Here is a 21,764-nt window from a genome sequence, read left to right as displayed (position 1 = left end):
AGGTATCAAATTAACACATTTGGAAGTCAAGACTAACGTACTTACAAACGTTTTACAATCAAGGCAGACTTTATGAGAACCTATGCTTCCATTTAAATAAGTTTTACCTGCCACTCGGTCCAAGCCTAGTTCCTGTCCACCAATGAACAGGCAGGTTGCCAGACACCAGACTGGTGCCTGGCAGCCCTAATTTTTTTGATGCATGCCCCTAAAACAAAAAGTGAGTTGGTACAGGCTTCCACTAGTAGGATGAAGCCTAGTTCTTTCCCCTCAACTCCTCCTGACTGAGTCAAAACACATTCAGGAAACAGATATTACCCTTGGTCAACAAATCCCTCCGGTCAGTCAATGCCAGTCGTCTGCTTGGGCACTATACCCATACTGTATTGGAACTGGTTGGTGAGATCTGGCTGAAAGTACTTGCAAAATGTCATGCCAACCTGAATCAAACCATCCATGACGGTCAGGATGCTGCGAAGTACATAATCCTCTCTTGTAGGAAGTTGGCTCTGTATGTACTATTTCAAAGTAAGAAATAGCATGCACAGAGTCCAAGGGTTCCCCTTAGAGGTAAGATAGTTGCAAAAAGATATAATTCTAATGCTCTATTTTGTGGTAGTTTGGTCGAGCAGTAGGCTTATCAGAGGGTAGTGTTAAGCATTTGTTGTACACACACAGGCAATAAATGAGGAACACACACTCAAAGACAATTCCAGGCCAATAGGTTTTTATATAGAAAAATATATTTTCTTAGTTTATTTTAAGAACCACAGGTTCAAGATTTACAAACACTACTTTAAATGAAAGGTATTTCACTCAGGTATCTTAGGAACTTTGAATCAACACAATAGCATGTACAGTTTTGGCAAAAATGGCAATAAGCTATTTTAAAATTGGACACAGTGCAAAATTCAACAGTTCCTGGGGGAGGTAAGTATTGGTTAGTTTCGCAGGTAAGTAAAGCACTGACAGGGTTCAAAGTTGGGTCCAAGGTAGCCCTCCGTTGGGGGTTCAGGGCAACCCCTAAAGTTACTACACCAGCAGCTCAGGGCCGGTCAGGTGCAGAGGTCAAAGTGGTGCCCAAAACGCATAGACTTCAATGGAGAAGGGGGTGCCCCGGTTCCAGTCTGCCAGCAGGTAAGTACCCTTGACTTCGGAGGGCAGACCAGGGGGTTTTTGTAGGGTACCAGGGGGGACACAAGTCAGCACAAAAAGTACACCCTCAGCGGCACAGGGGCGGCCGGTTGCAGAGTGCAAACAGGCGTCGGGTTTGCAATAGTTTTCAATGGGAGACCCAGGGGGTCTCTTCAGCGATGCAGGCAGGGGGGGGCTTCTCGGGGTAGCCACCACCTGGGCAAGGGAGAGGGCCACCTGGGGGTCGCTTCTGCACTGGAGGTCGGATCCTTCATGTCCTGGGGGCTGCGGGTGCAGTGTCTTTAACAGGCGTCGGGTTCTTTGAAGCCGGCAGTTGCGGTCAGGGGGAGCCTCTGGATTCCCGCTGTAGGGGCTCAGGGGGTCAACTCTGGCAGTTGGTGTCTCCGTCTTCTCTGCAGGGCTTCAGGTCAGCAGTCCTTCTTCGTCTTCAGGTTGCAGGAATCTATCTTCCTCGGTTCTGGGAGCCCCTAAATACTCAATTTAGGGATGTGTTTAGGTCTGGGGGGTTAGTAGCCAATGGCTACTAGCCCTGAGGGTGGCTACACCCTCTTTGTGCCTCCTCCCTGAGGGGAGGGGGGCACATCCCTAATCCTATTGGGGGAATCCTCTATCTGCAAGATGGAGGATTTCTAAAAGTCAGAGTTTCCTCAGCTCAGGACACCTTAGGGGTTGTCCTGACTGGCCAGTGACTCCTCCTTGTTTTTCTCATTATCTCCTCCGGCCTTGCCGCCAAAAGTGTTGCTGTAGCCAGAGGAGGCGGGCATCTCCACTAGCTGGGATGCCCTGTGGCGCTGTAATAAAGGGGGTGAGCCTTTGAGGCTCACCGCCAGGAGTTACAATTCCTGCAGGGGGAGATGAGAAGCACCTCCACCCATTACAGGCTTTGTTACTAGCCACAGAGTGACAAAGGCACTCTCCCCATGTGGCCAGCAACATTTCTGGTGTGTGGCAGGCTGGTAAAACTAGTCAGCCCACATTGGAAGGCGGGTATGTTTTCAGGGGGCATCTCTAAGATGCCCTCTGGGTGTATTTCACAATAAAATGTACACTGGCATCAGTGTGCATTTATTGTGCTGAGAAGTTTAATACCAAACTTCCCAGTTTTCAGTGTAGCCATTATGGTGCTGTGGAGTTTGTGTATGACACACTCCCAGACCATATACTCTTATGGCTACCCTGCACTTACAATGTCTAAGGTTTTGCTTAGACACTGTAGGGGCATAGTGCTCATGCACATATGCCCTCACCTATGATATAGTGCACCCTGCCTTAGGGCTGTAAGGCCTGCTAGAGGGGTGACTTATCTATGCCATGGGCAGTGTGAGGTTGGCATGGCACCCTGAGGGGAGTGCCATGTCGACTTAGTCATTTTCTCCCCACCAGCACACACAATCTGGCAAGCAGTGTGTTTGTGCTGAGTGAGGGGTCCCCCGGGTGGCATAAGACATGCGGCAGCCCTTCGAGACCTTCCCTGGCATCAGGGCCCTTGGTACCAGGGGTACCAGTTACAGGGGACTTACCTGGATGCCAGGGTGTGCCAATTATGGAGACAAAGGTACAGTTTTAGGGAAAGAACACTGGTGCTGGGGCCTGGTTAGCAGGCCTCAGCACACTTTCAAATCATAACTTGGCATCAGCAAAGGCAAAAAGTCAGGGGGTAACCATGCCAAGGAGGCATTTCCTTACAGCTCAGGACACCACTGACTGCTTGAACACATGCTTCTCAAGCAACATCCAAGCCTTTTTAAGCTTCAGTGAAGTTGCTATTTGATGGGTCCCACTTGTTCGAAGGCCAATTCAGCATTGGAATGCAATAAAAGAAGGCGGGCCATTGCTCTTTCCAACTCAAGATGGTGCCCTCAAGATTTTTGCTTCTCCCGAGGTACTCTTGAGGGTTAGTGCATTGCCAAGGCCCACCGCTTCTGCCACAGGCCTACTAATCATTTCAGGTTCCAGGGATGGTATCAAGCAGACAAAACCTGAGCCACCAGGGGCACTGTACTTTCCAGGCCCTGCCCCTGCAGCCTCAATTTGCTTTTACAGGACATTTCCTCCACGGGTGGAAAGAATAGAAAACAAAAGGCAGGTACTGCAGATCTTTTAATGAGACTGCCCTACCACTCATTTTAGACCCATTGCATCACCTGCCCACATCAGAGCATCTTTCTGAAAAGCACCTCCATCTTCCATTGGGAAGAGCATTTCATCCATTCGGTCCTGCAGGACTTTATATGAGCCGATTCCGACGACCTATCACCTTGCTTTGATATCTATTCAAAAGGTGAGAAACCTGCAGTTATAAGTACATTTTAGAAGAACAAGTTGCTTACCTTCAGTACTGCTACTTTTGGTCGATACTCTGCCTAACCTCAGATTTCTCACTGCCCTCCAGCCTCCCCTTCCATGGAATGGTCTCTACTTTTCCATGTAAAAGGTCCCAGTTGAAGAATTTGCACACTGGTATCTCTTATTATTGTTGGGTTCTGCGTTTGAGAGTCAAGAAAGAAAATGGCATCGACTCGCAGAGGTGACACTTAAATGGTGCACCATCATAACTTCTGGGGTGGAGCGAAGACAACGTAGAGGCATACAGCATAACCTACAGGTGTGCAGGGCCATTGCTTTTAAAGGCTTCTGGATCCAGTCTAGTGCCTGTTGATATTCTAAAGGTGAGTACTCTTCTGTTAAATAGAGTATCCGCATGAAAAAAAGCATTATTGAAGGCAGTAAGTTGTTTTTTCTTTCCAGTTCAACACATACTCATTTCCCACTAGCTGAAATTGTCACCAGGAGTCCTGTCTTTACCTTTTGTTATTGGTATTTCCTTCGCTGTCCTATCACGGTGCAATTTTTAGGGACCTGAAAGCTGCCCTTTGCTGCCCAGCCGAACTGTGTTAAAAAAAAAAGCACATATGTGCAAGTGAAAATGTATTATTTACTGCGTCATTGCACCTTTTTTCATTTTTGCAGATGTTGCACATCATCAGCAAAAAGGTTTGTTATTGTTGGGGCTGCACAGCACTGGCAAAGCCAGTATTTCCAAAAGAGAAGACCTGCAGGCTTTGCCAAAGTTTGTTGTGAATATCGTGCAGTCTGTGAGCTTAATAAAAAATTCAAAATGTATGCAAGGTAATCAAAGATCTTAATGTGAGTTAGCATGTTTACGTAACATACATATAGGTGAAACTTAAAGATTGGGTAAGTTAATATAATTTTAATGAATCACAGTCAGTCATATATTGGTGCTTATTATTCTTTTCATCAGACCCCTGCTTCTTTTAATGACTCTTTTCCTTTGCCAATTTTGTTTTGAGAAGACTATTGTATAGGCTTGTATGTATGCTTTTTTCCAGTGATGAAATTATTTTCATTGGATATTTAATTCAGTTTTAGCGACATTGACAAAACCTTTGCTTGAGCCTATTACTAACTATCTTTTTATTAATTTGGTGAATTCCTGGTGGCTCCATACCATGTTTAACATTTTTAGCCTCCTCTGAACTTTTAGTCCGCAGCTGTGCGCGTTACATGGGTCCCCTCAACAGCTTTGCTTTACATATGTGCCAGAGTACTGAGGCAGTTAGTGTAACTCACACCGTTTTCAGTCAGAAGGGTGCATATAATTTCTCAGTATATCTCGTCAATGTGACAACTCTGGCTTTTGTGAGGGACTTTTCAAAAGTAGCTTTTTCTGAGTCATCTCGGGCTGCCATGTGAACTCACATGCTTCATCAGTCACCTCTTGATATAGTTTGAGTCATGGCATATTTTATTGATTTTCCTCAATTATTCTTCATTCTCACTGATGCACGTTCCAATTATCCATTTGGTTTGTAATGTACTTCAATAAGGTGACAATAGAATGAGGCCAGATGCGAGTTTACATATTACCTTTTTTGTTGCACTTTATACAGTTAACCAAACTCAACGATGGAAGCCTGAATATAGAAATATTACTATTCATAACTGTAATTGAGGGTAGTTCTTGGGCTCGCATCCAGTATCAGTGCAGCCATGTAGCCTCTGATGATACTCTGAATATCTCATCAATTAAAGAAAATGGAGTGTGCCTTACAGGAGACAAAAGTGGATATGTGACAGTATGGAAGCAAGAGAAATGTCTTTATCCTTTACCTAACAGTTTACAATTGCTATACCACATATCCTAGTTAAACCAAAACACGGAAACCATACAGTAGTATTTGTTTGTGGGATACATCTTGAAAGGCAGCTCCATTTACTTTCATTGTCAGCAGTGAAACATGCTCATCAGATCTCATTTTGCATATGCACTGTACATATAAATTGTTTAACATGCATTCCTTTGTTCTTTAAAGCTCACAAAAGAGGCCATGAATGAGAGATTCACGTTTTTATTCATATTTCCTGCAGGACCTTGAAGGAAAATCAGCCATGGTCCTCGCCGAAGGGTTCTGGAATACATCTTGCAGCTTGCTATCCTACAGTTGGACAGATCAGCCCTCGTACAAGGAAGTCGATGAGCCTGGATATGGGGCAGCCCTCGCAAGCAAACACTAAAAAGCTTCTAGGTTAGTATATCCTGGTCACTCCAAACAGTATGGTTTTTAATTTGCAGTAAAAGAATGAGTCTTTTATTAGAATGAAGTGTCGATTTGATGGGATTTGGGCTATTTATACTTTTTAAAATCATATGACTGCTAAATCACTCACTGCTACGGTATTTTACAGGTACTAGGAAAAGCTTTGATCATTTGATATCGGACACTAAAGCTCCAAAAAGACAGGAAATTGAGTCTGGTATTACTACACCTCCCAAAATGAGAAGGGTTGCAGAGAACGATTATGAAATGGGTGAGTAGGAAGACAAGTTATTTGTTGTAACATGGTAATGAATGAGAGGGAACTGCTTAAGTAGTTTTACCTTTCTTGTTCTTGGTTCTTTTTTGCCTGTATATTCAGGTGGAGAAAAAGATTACGTTTCTTAAAGGAGACTCAGTTTTAAGTGTACTTTTATGAACTTTGGCATGTGATTGGTGGCACTGAAACCTTCCTTACATAGATACAAGCAGGCACATTTTGTGACTTAGCGTGTCTTTGTATGCATGTGTAGTGGTGACATGTTGTGGAAGGTTGAGCTTCGTTGATGAGAGAATATGATGACTCATGGAATGATGGAATTTGTGTGCTGAGTGACGCATGGCCGTTTTACAGTTGGAGGAAGCATGATGCCCTGACAGAAGCTATGATGCTGTGGCTGTTACTTAGGACTTAACTTGGAATTCCAAACTTAACCCCTACCTAAGTGGCTCCAGGCTCATTTATTTTAAATCCTTTGTCTCCAGCTTTGAACGGTGTGTTTAAATCCCCCCCGTCAACCTTGGGTGGAGAATCTTTTTCTTTCTATGATGAGGCTTGGGTTTGTTTTGATCTTGACATTTTTTATGTTTGTGGCCATCTCGGATGTCCATGCCACCCATGGCTTGGATGCCTCTTTAGCTATCTACTCCAGTGGCTAATTTGATGTTGAAGTGTAGAAAGAAGTGGGAGCAGTTGCAGCAAAACTAGCTGTGGACCACATTGCTATGCATAAATGTAACCAGGCGCGTTAGTCCAGGTACCTTCTGATATACAAAAAGAAGAGGTTGATGTGAGCTTTGCCTTAGCTGGAACCTATACTTTTGCAAGTTTCAAAGGCAGCTTATAGATACACTGGCTCAGTTCTTGCAATCTCTGAAGGTGTAGCATTAGCGTTTTGTCTTCCTGAAAAGTTCCTAGTTCATATTACATGCTGACTCTGAAAACTCTCAGGGTTTATGAACGGAACGGAGCACTTCCAGTTTCTAATATTACTGTGAATCTTGGCCTCCGCTCCCAGAGATTTCATTAATGTTTGAAGCGGTGACACATCTAGTCTAACAGAGCATACGTCTTCCCATAGGTAACATAGTGCTTAATATTTAAAAGAGAAAATAAGTGGCAGTTCATACGATTTTGTTAACAGGTTGCACTGCCCGCTGCAATCACTGGTGCTGCCATTATCATTGGGTCCTTTTCTCTGATATATCAACCCTTCTCTTAACCCTACTGATCACAAACTTGATATGTGCTATAAACATTTCTTGATTGTTTAAAATAAGTAATAATCCACATTTAGGCAGAGGTTGTTTTATTCTGAGTTTCAGGTCTTGCAGTAGCTTATGCATGTCAGTTTCAAAAAAAAAAAGACTAGAAAGGAAGTGCAGCATGTATGATAGAAAGTAGTACCAGTTAAAGAAACATGAGGTTCGATGGCATCTGTTGCTGCAGATACACATGTTGTGCACAGTCCGCCATCTGGTGTTGGGTCGGAGTGTTACAAGTTGTTTTTCTTCGAAGAAGTCTTTCGAGTCACGAGACCGAGGGACTCCTCCTCTTTGCTTCCATTGCGCATGGGCGTCGGCTCCATCTTAGATTGTTTTTTTTCCGCCCTCGGGTTCGGACGTGTTCCTTTTCACTCTGGGTTTCGGGACGGAAAGATAGTCAAAACTTCGAAAAACTACGTCGGTATTGTTTCGATCGGGATCGGGATAGTTAGAATCTACACCGAATCGTGAAGAGCTCCGGTAGCCCTTCGGGGTAATTTCGATCCCCCGTTGGGGCCTGGTCGGCCCGACCGCGTGTAACATCGACACCGATGGAACGGACCCCGTTCCGATTCTGTCCTAAATGCCACAATAAATATCCATATACGGACCAACATTTGGTCTGTAACTTGTGCCTGTCACTCGAGCACAAAGAAGAAACTTGTGAGGCCTGTCGTGCGTTCCGGTCCCGAAAAACGCTCCGTGACCGTCGAGCCAGAAGACTACAGATGGCGTCCACGCCGACAGAACACCGAGAGTTCGAGGAACAAGGAGAAGAGGAGGAAGCCTTCTCCATCCATGAATCGGACTCAGATGAATTCGACGTCGAGGAAACTGTGAGTAAGACGTCGAAAAGCACACAGCACAAGAAAACAGACAAGGCCCAGGGGACGCCACTGCCAACTGGCCATGGCTCAACCCATAAAGGTGACCGTCCATCGGCACCGAAAAAGGCCGAACTGGTGCCCAGATCGTCCGACTCGGGTCGAGACACAGGCACGCAACATTCTCGGGACCGAGAAAGTGTTGCCGAAACAGATCGACGCCGAGAAAGCGGAGCCGACGCTGCTCGACGCAGAGACAGCGGCACCGAGGATGATCGACACCGAGAAGGCTCGACTCCGAAAAAGAAGAGATTCGCCTCGGAGCCGAAAACAAAAAAAGACACAGTTTCGGTGCCAAAACAACCAGCAACCGAACCCACTACCGGCTCATATTCAGAGGAACATTCATTGTCCTCTCAAATGCGTAAACACAGGTTTGAAGAGGAGTTACAGACTACTGATGTAGACCATACACAAAAGAGGATCTTCATCCAGAGTGGAACAGGGAAGATTAGCACTCTTCCACCAATCAGGAGAAAAAGGAGACTAGAGTTCCAAACTGAACAACTAACACCACAAGCAAAGGTGGCAAAGAAAGCAACTCCGCCACCCTCTCCTCCACCTGTAACTCAGATATCACCTGCACAAACTCCGTCACATTCACCGGCTCACACCACCATGAGCCAAGATGACCAAGATGCTTGGGACCTATACGACGCCCCAGTGTCAGACAATAGTCCGGAGTCATACCCTACCAAGCCCTCACCACCCGAGGACAGCACAGCGTATGCGCAGGTGGTAGCTAGAGCAGCAGAATTCCACAACGTGTCGTTACACACAGAACCTGTCGAGGATGACTTCCTTTTTAACACCCTCTCCTCCACCCATAGCAACTACCAAAGCCTGCCTATGCTTCCAGGAATGCTAAGGCACGCGAAGCAAATCTTCAAAGACCCTGTCAAGAGTAGAGCGATCACTCCAAGGGTAGAGAAAAAATATAAAGCACCTCCCACAGACCCTGCTTTTATCACCTCTCAACTGCCACCAGACTCAGTCGTGGTAGGAGCAGCTCGCAAAAGAGCCAATTCACACACATCGGGCGATGCACCACCCCCAGATAAGGAAAGCCGAAAATTCGACGCAGCTGGGAAAAGAGTCGCTGTACAAGCTGCAAGCCAGTGGCGCATCGCAAACTCTCAGGCGCTCCTAGCGCGTTATGACAGAGCCCATTGGGACGAGATGCAGCATCTCATCGAGCATCTACCCAAAGAATTTCAAAAGCGGGCAAAACAAGTGGTTGAGGAGGGACAAAACATCTCCAATAACCAAATACGCTCCTCTATGGATGCAGCGGACACAGCTGCAAGAACAATAAACACTGCAGTAACCATCAGAAGGCACGCATGGTTACGCACATCTGGCTTTAAACCAGAAATACAGCAGGCAGTACTCAATATGCTGTTCAACGAACAACAATTGTTCGGACCAGAGGTTGACACGGCGATTGAGAAGCTGAAAAAGGACACTGACACAGCCAAGGCCATGGGCGCGCTCTACTCCCAGCAAAGCAGAGGCACTTTCGGCACCTTCCGTAAAACAACCTTCAGAGGGGGGTTTCGGGGGCAGGCCACACAAGCCAGCACCTCACAATCAACACCGTCTACCTACCAGGGACAGTACCAAAGGGGAGGTTTTCGGGGCCAGTACAGAGGGGGACAATTCCCGAGAAACCGGGGAAAATTTCAAAGCCCCAAAACCCCAACAACCAAACAGTGACTTACAAGTCACTCAACCCCTCCACATAACACCAGTGGGGGGAAGACTAAGTCAGTTTTATCAATCGTGGGTGGATATAACAACAGACACTTGGGTCTTAGCAATTATCCAACATGGTTATTGCATAGAATTTCTACAGATCCCTCCAAATATCCCACCAAAAACACAAAAAATGTCAAAACAGCATTTAGACCTCCTAGAAATAGAAGTTCAAGCACTACTGCAAAAAAAAGCAATAGAACTGGTACCATGTACAGAAATAAACACAGGAGTCTATTCACTGTACTTTCTAATACCCAAAAAGGACAAAACACTGAGGCCAATCTTAGATTTCAGAATACTAAACACCTACATCAAATCGGACCACTTTCACATGGTCACGCTACAGGAGGTGTTACCACTGCTAAAGCAACAAGATTACATGACAACCTTAGATCTCAAAGACGCGTATTTCCACATACCGATACATCCTTCACACAGGAAATACCTAAGGTTTGTATTCAAGGGAATACACTATCAATTCAAAGTCTTACCGTTCGGTATAACAACCGCACCAAGAGTATTTACCAAATGCCTAGCAGTAGTAGCCGCACACATCAGAAGGCAGCAAATACACGTATTCCCGTATCTAGACGATTGGCTAATCAAGACCAACTCGCTAACAAAGTGTTCACAACACACAGAGTATGTCATACAAACCCTCTACAAACTCGGGTTCTCCCTCAACTACACAAAATCACACATTGTGCTGTGCAAAATACAGCACTACTTAGGAGCGGTAATCAACACAACAAAAGGATTAGCCACTCCGAGTCCATAAAGGGTTCAACATTTTCACAAGGTCATACAGGCCATGTATCCAACACTAAGAATACAGGCAAAAGTGGTTTTAAAACTCCTAGGCATGATGTCCTCATGCATAGCCATTGTCCCAAACGCAAGACTGCACATGAGGCCCTTACAACAGTGCCTAGCATCACAATGGTCACATGCACAGGGTCACCTTCTAGATCTGGTGTTGATAGACCGCCAAACATACATCTCGCTTCTATGGTGGAACAGTACAAATTTAAACAAAGGGCGGCCGTTCCAAGACCCAGTGCCACAATACGTAATAACAACAGATGCTTCCATGACAGGGTGGGGAGCACACCTCGATCACCACAGCATCCAAGGACAATGGGACGTACATCAAACAAAACTGCATATAAATCACCTCGAATTATTAGCAGTATTCCTGGCGCTAAAAGCATTTCAACCCATCATAACCCACAAATACGTTCTTGTCAAAACAGACAACATGACAACAATGTATTACCTAAACAAGCAAGGTGGAACACACTCGACACAGCTATGTCTCCTAGCACAAAAGATATGGCAATGGGCAATTCACAACCACATTCGCCTAATAGCACAGTTTATTCCAGGGATCCAAATTCAACTAGCAGACAATCTCTCTCGAGATCACCAACAGGTCCACGAATGGGAGATTCACCCCCAAATCCTAAACACTTACTTCAAAATTTGGGGTACACCACAAATAGACCTATTTGCAACAAAAGAGAGCGCAAAATGCCAAAACTTCGCATCCAGGTACCCACACAGACAGTCTCAAGGCAATGCCCTATGGATGAACTGGTCAGGGAAATTTGCATACGCTTTTCCCCCTCTCCCTCTCCTTCCATATCTAGTAAACAAATTGAGTCAAAACAAACTCAAACTCATATTAATAGCACCAACATGGGCAAGACAACCTTGGTACACAACACTACTAGACCTGTCAGTAGTACCACACGTCAAGTTACCCAACAGGCCAGATCTGTTAACACAACACAAACAGCAGATCAGGCATCCAAACCCAGCATCGCTCAATCTAGCAATCTGGCTCCTGAAATCCTAGAATTCGGACATTTAAACCTCACTCAAGAATGTATGGAAGTCATAAAACAAGCTAGAAGACCATCCACTAGACACTGCTATGCAAGCAAATGGAAAAGGTTTGTTTGCAACTGCCATTATAATCAAGTTCATCCATTACACGCATCCCCAAAAGATGTAGTGGGATACTTACTACACTTACAAAAGTCAAATCTAGCCTTCTCTTCCATTAAAATACACCTTGCAGCAATATCTGCATACCTGCAGATTACCCATTCAACTTCACTGTTTAGGATACCCGTCATTAAAGCATTTATGGAAGGCCTAAGAAGAATAATACCACCAAGAACACCACCTGTTCCTTCATGGAACCTTAACATCGTCTTGACAAGACTCATGGGACCACCTTTTGAACCCATGCATTCTTGCGAAATACAATTCTTAACCTGGAAAGTTGCATTTCTCATTGCCATCACATCTCTAAGAAGAGTAAGTGAAATTCATGCGTTTACAATACAAGAACCTTTTATCCAAATACACAAAAATAAGGTTGTACTTAGAACCAATCCTAAATTCCTACCAAAGGTTATTTCACCGTTCCACTTAAATCAAACGGTAGAGTTACCAGTGTTCTTCCCACAGCCAGACTCAGTAGCTGAAAGGGCACTACATACATTAGATGTCAAAAGAGCACTAATGTACTACATCGACCGACAGAACAAAGGAGGTTAGGAAAACAAAACAACTGTTTATTGCATTTCAAAAACCTCATACAGGAAACCCAATATCAAAACAAGGTATAGCCAGATGGATAGTTAAGTGCATCCAAACCTGCTATCTTAAAGCAAAGAGACAACTGCCCATTACACCAAGGGCACACTCAACCAGGAAAAAAGGCGCTACCATGGCATTCCTAGGAAATATTCCAATGCACGAAATATGTAAGGCAGCCACATGGTCCACGCCTCACACATTTACTAAACACTACTGTGTAGACGTGCTATCCGCACAACAAGCCACAGTAGGTCAAGCAGTACTGAGAACTTTGTTTCAGACTACTTCCACTCCTACAGGCTGAGCCACCGCTTTTGGGGAGATAACTGCTTACTAGTCTATGCACAACATGTGTATCTGCAGCAACAGATGCCATCGAACTGAAAATGTCACTTACCCAGTGTACATCTGTTCGTGGCATTGGTCGCTGCAGATTCACATGTGCCCACCCGCCTCCCCGGGAGCCTGTAGCCGTTGGAAGTTATCTTCAACATTTGTATATATATATATTACTTAACCTTAATTTGTACGTACTTATTCATTCCATTGCATGGGCACTATTACTAACACACACAACTCCTACCTCACCATCTGCGGGGAAAACAATCTAAGATGGAGCCGACGCCCATGCGCAATGGAAGCAAAGAGGAGGAGTCCCTCGGTCTCGTGACTCGAAAGACTTCTTTGAAGAAAAACAACTTGTAACACTCCGACCCAACACCAGATGGCGGACTGTGCACAACATGTGAATCTACAGCGACCAATGCCACGAACAGATGTACACTGGGTAAGTGACATTTTCATTCCAAGTTACTTACCTGCTATGGCTCAACTTGAGAGCTCCTGTTTTTGCCTGGTATTTTGAATCTGGCCGTACCCAGAATAATGAGCTCATTGCCAATGCTTAATTGGCAGTGCGGTGGCAATGTAGCACTGGCCTGGTCTACTTTGGCTCATATCTGCTAATGATAGGCAAGGCAATGATAGGAGAGGAGCTGGACAGAGGGGAGGTCACTCCCCTGTCCTTTGTGTGGTTTCACACCAGAGTGGGAACCGGGGGTTCCTGAACTGGTGCAAATCGGATTATGCAAGGTGGGCACCAAAGGTGCCCTTCAAAGCAGCCTGGTGGCGCTCAGAGACCACCCACCCCAGAGACATCTATTTCAAAGGGTGGGGTGGTCACACCTCTCCTTTGCAGAAAATACTTTTTACTGCCTCTCCAGCCTGAGCCAGGCTCACCAGCAGGAGGGAAGAACAGTATCAGGGGTCGGCAGCAGCATGTGCTGGCAGACAGACCACGTAAGGCTGTACAGGCACAATTAGGGGATCCTCTAAGGAACCCCCAGAGTACATGGGATAATGCAACTAGCACTGTAATCGGTATAATTGCATGATTCCAACATGTTGATACTGAACATGCCTAGGTTTGGAGAAACCACTATTTAGTTGGACTACTCGTGTTGATCAGTGTCCACAACATACCTAAGATGGCTGCCCCACACTTACAAAGCCCAGGGAATGGAGTCTGGGTTTTCTAGGGGTACCCTGCTTGTGCAGGAACAACCTCACACTTAGGGGTGTGCACCCTGCCCTTGGCCTAAGGGCCTACCAGAGGTGTGACTTACAGTGTCCAAGTGCAGTGACCGCGATATAAGGCAAGCCTTATACCTGAAGTGAAAGGTGCATGCACCATTTCACGCAGGCTGCAAAGGCAGGCCTGCAGAGACAGTTTGCATGGGCTCCCATGGGTGGCATAATGCTTGCTGCAGCCCATGGGAGACACCTGGTGTACCAATGCCCTGGGTACCTAACTACCATATACTAGGAACTTACATGGGTGCACCAGTATGCCAATTGTGGGGTGCAAAAGTTTACCAGCAACCAAATTTAGAGGAGAGCGCACATACACTCTGGTCTTGATTAGCCGGATCCTAGTGTACTGCAGCCTAAATACACTGACACCATGCAAAAAGTGGAGGGTAACCATGTCAGAAAGATACTACTTTCCTACATAACCCCCTCCCAAATGAAAGAGGATAAGACTAGCCTTACCCAGATGAGTTTTCATTTTCTAAATGGAAATATCTGGAAAGCCAATCTGCATTGGCATGGTTACTCCCAGGCCTATGTTTTACTGAAAAGTCCATCCCCTATAGGGAAATAGACCACCATATCGGTTTTGGATTTTCACCCTTTATCTGTTTAAGCCACAAGAGGGACATGTAATCTGTTTGAACAGTAAAGTGAGTGCCAAACCGATATGGCCTCAGCTTCTTCAAGGCCCAGACCACAGCAAAGGCCTCCCTCTCAATAGCTGACCAATGCCTTTCTCTGGGGGTCAACCTTCTGCTGATAAAAGCTACAGGTTGATCCTGGCACTCTTCATTAAGTTGAGATAGTACTGCTCTTATTCCTATTTCTGAAGCATCCGTCTGGACAATGAATTGTTTTTAATAGTCAGGGCTTTTAAGAATTGGAGCTGAGCACGTGGCCTTTTTCAGGGCATCAAAGGCCTCATGACAGCTACCTGTCCATTCTACCTTTTTAGACATCTTTTAAGTATTGAGATCTTTCAAGCGGGGGCACAATGGAGCCAGCCATGCCCTTTTACAATTATCCTGTAATACCCAGTCAGGCCCAGAAAAGCTCTGACCTGAGTCTGGGTAGTTGGAGCAACCCAATCCATAATGGTTTGGATCTTGCTCTGTAGGGGCTGAACTTTGTCTCTACTTACCAGGTGGCCCAAGTAAACCACTTTGCTCTGCCCTATCTGGTGTTTGGTAGACTTGATAGTGAGGCCTGCTTTTTTCAAGGCCACACGTACACTCCTGAGGCAGACAAGGTGATCCTGCCAGATGGAGCTAAAGAGAGCAATATCATCAAGATATGCTGCACTAAAGTCTTCTAGGCCTGACAGAACTTGATTCACCAACCTCTGGAATGTGGTAGGTGCGTTTTTCAAACTGAAGGGCATCACTGTGAAGTGATAGTGCCATCGGGAGTCGAAAATGCAGTTTTAGGCTTAGCAGCATCAGTCAATCTGATCTGCCAATAGCCTGCAGTTAAAAGAAAAGTGCTGAGATACTTGGCTGCAGCCTAAGTATCAATCAGTTCATCTGCCCTGGGGATAGGATAGACATCAGTCTTAGTGACTGCGTTGGAGGCCTCTGTAGTCTACACAAAACCTCATTTCTCTCTCTCCTCCCTGGGAATGAGGCTTTGGTACAAGTACTACTGGAGTAGCCCTAGGGCTGTCTGTGGGCTCAATAACCCCTAACCCTAGCATCCTTTGGACTTCTGCCCTGATGCAATCTCGGACATGGTCACGCTGCCTGTAGATTTTACTTTTAACAGGCAGACCTTCAACTGTGTCCACATCATGTGCACACTAGGTTGTCTGACTGGGTGTCAAAGAAAAGAGTTCACAAAACTGACTGAGAACTTGTCTGCAGTCAGCTTGTTGCTGTTCAGAGAGGCAAGCTGCAAAGACTACTCCATCCACTGAACCATCAACAGGGTGGTGGGAGAGAATGTCAGGGAGAGGGCCACTCTCTGCTTCCCGCCCTTCATGAGTGGCCATGAGCAAGCTCATGTCAGCCCTGTCATAATAAAGTTTAAGGCGGTTCACATGAAGCACCCTGTGGGGGCTTCTTGGAATGCCCAGGTCAACCATATAGGTGACCTCACCTTTCTTCTCCACTATTGTGTGGAGCCACTCCATTTGTCCTGGATTGCTCTTGGGGCCACAGGCTGCAATACACACACTTTCTGTCCTGGCTGATAAACAGTCAGCACAGCCTTTTGGTCATGCCATTGCTACTGAAGCTCCTGGCTGGCCTTAAGATTTTTGGAAGCTTTCTTCATGTAGTACTCTGCCATGTGAGAACACAGGCCTAGCACTTAGTTAACTATGTCCTAATGGGGGTGGGGGGAGTGAGAGGTTGCTCCCATCCCTCCTTTACAGGACTAAGAGGAACCATAACTGGATGTCCAAACAAAAGTACAAATGGGCTGTAACCCACTCCCTTTTGTGGAGCCTCTCTGTAGTCAAAAAGAAGGCAAGGTAAAAGGACACCCCATCTCCTTCTGAGCTTTTCTGAAAGTCCCATGATTATACATTTAAGGGTTTTGTTGAATCTTTAAACCAACCCATTTCCTTGTGAATGATAAGGGGTGGTGAATTTCTATGTTACACCTAATTCCTTCCACATTGCTTTAAGGTATCAAACATGAAGATTTCCAGGAGGGCCTTGGCCACTGCAGGAGCTGTAGTGGTCCTAAGGGGAATGGCCTCTGGGTACCTGGTGGCATGGTCCTCCCCCACCAGAATAAATCTGTTCCCAGATGCTGTAAGAGGGTCAAGGGGACCAACAATTTCAGTCCCTACCCTCTCAAAGGGAACCCCAACCACAGGTTGTAGGATTAAGGGGACCTTGGTAGTGCCACCTGACTTGCCACTGGCTTGGCAGCTGATGCAGAAGCAACAAAAGGTCTTGGTCTCTTCAGACGGCGCACACAAGGGTATTGCTCAGCAGAGGTTTTGGATTCCAAGCTGACGTCAGGAAATTCTAATAGTAAGGAGTCTGCAGCTAGATAGTCTCTACCAGATAATGCGTTACCAAAGGTAAGTAACGTTTTCATTCTGGTCAGTAGTCACTTTTTGTTTCTTGTTGCACCGAGGAACATGCAGGACCCCGGTCCAGGATAATTTACCTGATGTTTTGTTCTTTGTGCGGTCTTTTGACTGGTAAGGCTTGTTAATGGTTATTTGTTAGCCTTTAACTATCATTTGTTTGCTGTATCAGCAAGTGCTTTTTTAAGGTGCCTATTGTGATGCATTTCTTAAAAGGCTTGGCTTACATGTTCCCTATTGTTTTGACTCACTGGGACCTGAATCTGGCACTTAGCTTTCATACGAGTTCACAATTTAATTCTATGTTTGTCTGTTATGACAAACCTACGGTTGTCTGTTATGACTTACCACCCTTGAGGCTATTTTTCTGATTGCTTGTCATTTGAGCTATCTGCAGGCCCTGATTGTGTTTCCACCATTCATTCTTCCCAAATAGACTGGTTCTTCAGACAAGGGCCTCCTTCCTTCCTTCCTTCCTTCCTTACAAAGATGGTATCTCTGTTTCTTGATGGCCTGTCCATTATGTTGGCGTTGTTTTTTCCGCTTCCTGCCAAGGATGAGGAAATGCTGCTCCATCTGGATTTTCACAGGGCTATTAATTTCTACATTGACAGGACTGTTGAGCATCACCTCATTGATCAGCTCTTCCTTTGCTGCACTGTTTCCAAGAAGTGTAAGGTGATTCAGAAGTAGACAGTTTCCAGCTGCATCATCTTCTAGAACATAAACAGCTGCACTTTTACCAGTGAGCCGCCCTCTGAAGGCTCATTCCACCTCTCCAGGGTTGTTCAGTGATTTTCCCGTTCTGGATATCTCTCGAGCTGCTGCATGGACTTCGGTCCACATCTTCACCAGTTGTTGCTGGTTCTACTTTGAAGTCTGCGGGGTCGTCTTTTTGCCGGATCTGTGTTACAATTCTCTTGGTATTATAGAATCCTCAGGCCCACCTCATTTGGAAGCGCAGCTTGGTTATCTATTCTTAAGATGAGAAATTTATGTGTAGGAGTGTCCATCAGAAGAACTCATTACTTGCCTTCTATAGCAATCTTTCAGGTGGGTACTCTACCTGCAGATTGCTCATAGACCATTTGTCCCTCCCCATCCTGAGTAGGGGTCTTGGCTATTTGTTAATGATGTTCCAAGTTTGCCTTCTGCGCTTGAATCTTGCCAGTTTTGTCAGTCTGATCTCCACCTGTATGGATGTGGGGATAAATGGGTATTGCCGTCAGAGTGGCAGTGCTCTTTGTTGTGATGACCATGGATGTGGCAAATTAGAGTCTGAGCCATGGCTCCCCCCTTTTTGTGTGCAAGAGCTATTTTAACTTTTCTGGACTCAGTGGGGTGCCTCAGGGAGCTGGAAGAGGTGCGGAGTAGGCAGGTAGATAGATTGTCAACCAGAATAAATGTAAGTAATGCGTTCTTTATCATCAATATGTTCAGTAGTGGTTGCAGATTGCGAGTGTTGTGTGAGGTCTGATGACAGGAAAGCTCAACAGAACAAATGAGTTATGAATTTCAGTTTCAGATTGTTAAAGTTTATCTCTCTGCTTTGTTCTCCTGGAAGTTTGTCAGTCACAGAAATTAGTGAGAACATTGTCAACAACCTCCCATTGATTGAAGTTTATTTTCTTTGAGGCAACAGGTTTTGATCACATTAGTGAAGCACCGGAGGTGATTGAGAAGTGTCGATTTTACTTTGTAGATGTCATGGAGCAGTTCTTTCATCACATTTAAAATGAGTGTTGGCATCCAATGGAAGGTGGTAAAGAGCTTGTCTAACAACTAAAGTAGCCTTCTCTCATCATAGCTCTTTACTAAAAATAAATACCCCAATCTAATGTGCTTTTTCTATCTGGCATACCGCTCTTTGCCTTGCTTAAATAGATAACATGGGCATACGCAAGAAACAAGTTGTTTAACCCCTGATATGGATGTTCCTCAGATGTGTTGGGCAAAGTGAAGTACGTTCTTAAATGAACAAGTTGAACCAGGTTATTCTTTGCCACAACCTGTTGAACATTAATGGAAAGATGTAACCAAGATAGGAGCTTAATTGCATTACCTTCAGTTTTATAACAGCTTCTCAATGGAAGAGAGCGTAGATATTTGTTTAACTTTATCCTCTTTCCAAAACAGTAGCTTATGTTTACTTCTATTCACTTATTGCCAATTATGGCTCATCCAGCTTTCCACGTGTTTCAGAGAGGGCAGCAAGTGTAATGTCCTAATTTTAATTAATTAATTGTAATGATATAGATTGCCTGACCTTTGCCATATTTTCTTGAGCCAGCAAATTCCTGCCTCAACCTGTTGACTGATGCTGAAGTGAGAAGTGGAGCAAAACAGACATTCTCTAACTCACCTTTTATTCCTGGATAATTTCTGGGTATTAACATCTCCCATCACTGGCTCTGTTTGGGACCTGCTCACGTCAGCCTCCCCTGACATCACCTTACTCACCGAAACATGGATGAACCCCTCATCAGAACCAGACGTCGCCATAGCCATCCCTGAGGGGTACAAGATCACCCGAGGAGACGTATCAACAAACCAGGAGGAGGAAACGCCATAGTCCACAGAAGCTCCATCAGGATCTCCACCGACACCCACGATGCCCTGGATGCCGCAGAACACCTACACTTTCAGATACACATCAACGCCAACACCACCCTTTGAGGAACCCTCTTCTCCAGATGACCAGGACCCCGCCCCCAATTCTGCGACGCCATCACCGACACGATCAGCTCCCATGCCCTCGCCTCCACGGACTACTTGCTCCTCGGCAACCTAAATTTCCACCTGGAGAACACCAGCGACTGCAACTCCGCTGCCCTACTGGACAACCTCGGCCTCAAGCAACAGGTCACCTCGCCCACCCACTCAGCCGGGCACACGCTCGACGCCATCTTCTCCTCCAGCAGCCACATCACCTTCACTCACACCACCGAACTCCATTGGACCGACCACCATTGCGTTCATTTTTCCTTCCTGAAGCCCACCACCCACTACCAACAGCATCCGATCCCTCACCGCAAGTGGAAGAAGATCTCCAGGGAACAATTGATCTCCAACCTCGCCCAATCCCTACCACCCAAAACCAACGACCCCAACACCGCCGCCCTCAACCTCAAACAATGGCTCGACGACTGCGCCAACACCCTCGCTCCACTCAAGAAAACCAGCAACACTTGCGTCAACAAGAAAGCTCCCAGGTTCACCGCAGACATTCAGGCCTCCAAACGAGAATGTCGGAAAGCCGAGAAAACCTGGCGCCAAGAACAATCAGAGAGCAACTTCACTGCCCTCAATTCAGCCATGCGCAAACACCACTAGCTCATCCGGACCACCAAAAGATCTTTCTACAAAGAACAGATTGACAACAACGCACACAACAGCAAGGAGCTATTCAACATCACCAAGGAACTCACCAACCCCAAGTCCTGCTCCACTGACTCTCCCCACTCACAAGACATCTGCGACTCCCTCTCCATCTTCTTCCACCGCAAGATCACAGACATACATGGAAGCTTCGCAGCGCCGTCCCTAACCACCACCACCACTGACATGGTCGATCCCATCGCACCCTGCTACACCAACGTACTGAGCGCCTGGACCCCCACCAACGATGAAGAAACCACCAAAACCATGAGCACCATCCACTCCGGCTCTCCAGCTGACCCCTGCCCTCACCACATCTTTAATAAGGCCAGCCAAATCATCACTCCCCAAATCCGGACCATCATCAACAGCTCCGTCGAGACCGCCATCCTCCCGGAAAGCTGGAAACACGCCAAAGTCAATGCCTTGCTCAAAAAGCCCAAAGCCAACCCCAAAGACCTTAAAAACTACCGACCTATCTCCCTCCTCCCCTTCCCTGCGAAGGTCATTGAGAAGATAGTCAACGACTAACATTCCCGCTTCCTGGAGGACAACAGCCTACTCAACGTCTCCCAGTCTGGATTCCGCAAAAACCACAGCACCGAGACCACCATCATCTCCTGCACCGACGACATCAGGACCAGGCTTGACAAAGGTGAAACCGTTGCCCTCATCCTCCGCGACCTTTCCGCAGCCTTCAACACCGGATGTCACCACACCCTTTGCACACGCCTCTTAGACGCCTGAATTCGTCACAGAGCCCTGGACTGGCTCACCGCCTTCCTCTCCAAAAGAACACAAAGAGTTTGCCTCCCCCCGTTCCAGTCAAAGGCCACCAAGACCATCTGCAGAGTCCCCCAGGGATCCTCACTCAGCCCCACCCTCTTCAATAGCCACATGGCTCCGCTCGCCAACATCGTCCGATCCCATGGCCTCAACATCATCTCCTACGGAGACAACACTCAGCTCATCCTCTCCCTCACGAAGAACCACTCAAGCGCCAAGAACAACCTCCACACCAGACTCCACGCTATCACCAACTGGATGAAAGCAAGCCACCTCAAGCTGAATTCAGAAAAGACAGAGATCATCATCTTCGGCCCCAACATGTCAGCATGGGGTGACTCCTGGTGGCCGGCCACCCTGGGGTTGCCCCCCACGCATGCAACCTCTGCTCTTCACTCTCCATGACCCAGCAAGTCAACGCCATCTCGTCCTCATGCTTCAACGCCCTTCGAATGC

General features: G+C 46.2%; 1 protein-coding gene across 8 annotated transcripts in view; it reads left to right on the top strand.

Annotated features, from left to right (window-relative positions):
- The window catches only part of NF1 (neurofibromin 1), a 1,379,374-nt gene that overhangs the window by 1,119,392 nt on the left and 238,218 nt on the right, over nucleotides 1-21,764 (top strand). For all 8 annotated transcript variants that reach the window (XM_069226659.1, XM_069226655.1, XM_069226657.1 and 5 more), the window contains 2 exons: nucleotides 5,548-5,705; nucleotides 5,866-5,988. In XM_069226659.1, coding sequence (XP_069082760.1) covers nucleotides 5,548-5,705; nucleotides 5,866-5,988 — 281 coding nt within the window. The remainder of the gene's footprint in view (nucleotides 1-5,547; nucleotides 5,706-5,865; nucleotides 5,989-21,764) is intronic.

The sequence above is a fragment of the Pleurodeles waltl genome, chromosome 3_2, assembly GCF_031143425.1.
Source record: "Pleurodeles waltl isolate 20211129_DDA chromosome 3_2, aPleWal1.hap1.20221129, whole genome shotgun sequence".
NCBI classification, from domain to species: Eukaryota; Metazoa; Chordata; class Amphibia; order Caudata; family Salamandridae; genus Pleurodeles; species Pleurodeles waltl.
This window is presented reverse-complemented; position numbering and strand designations above follow the sequence as displayed.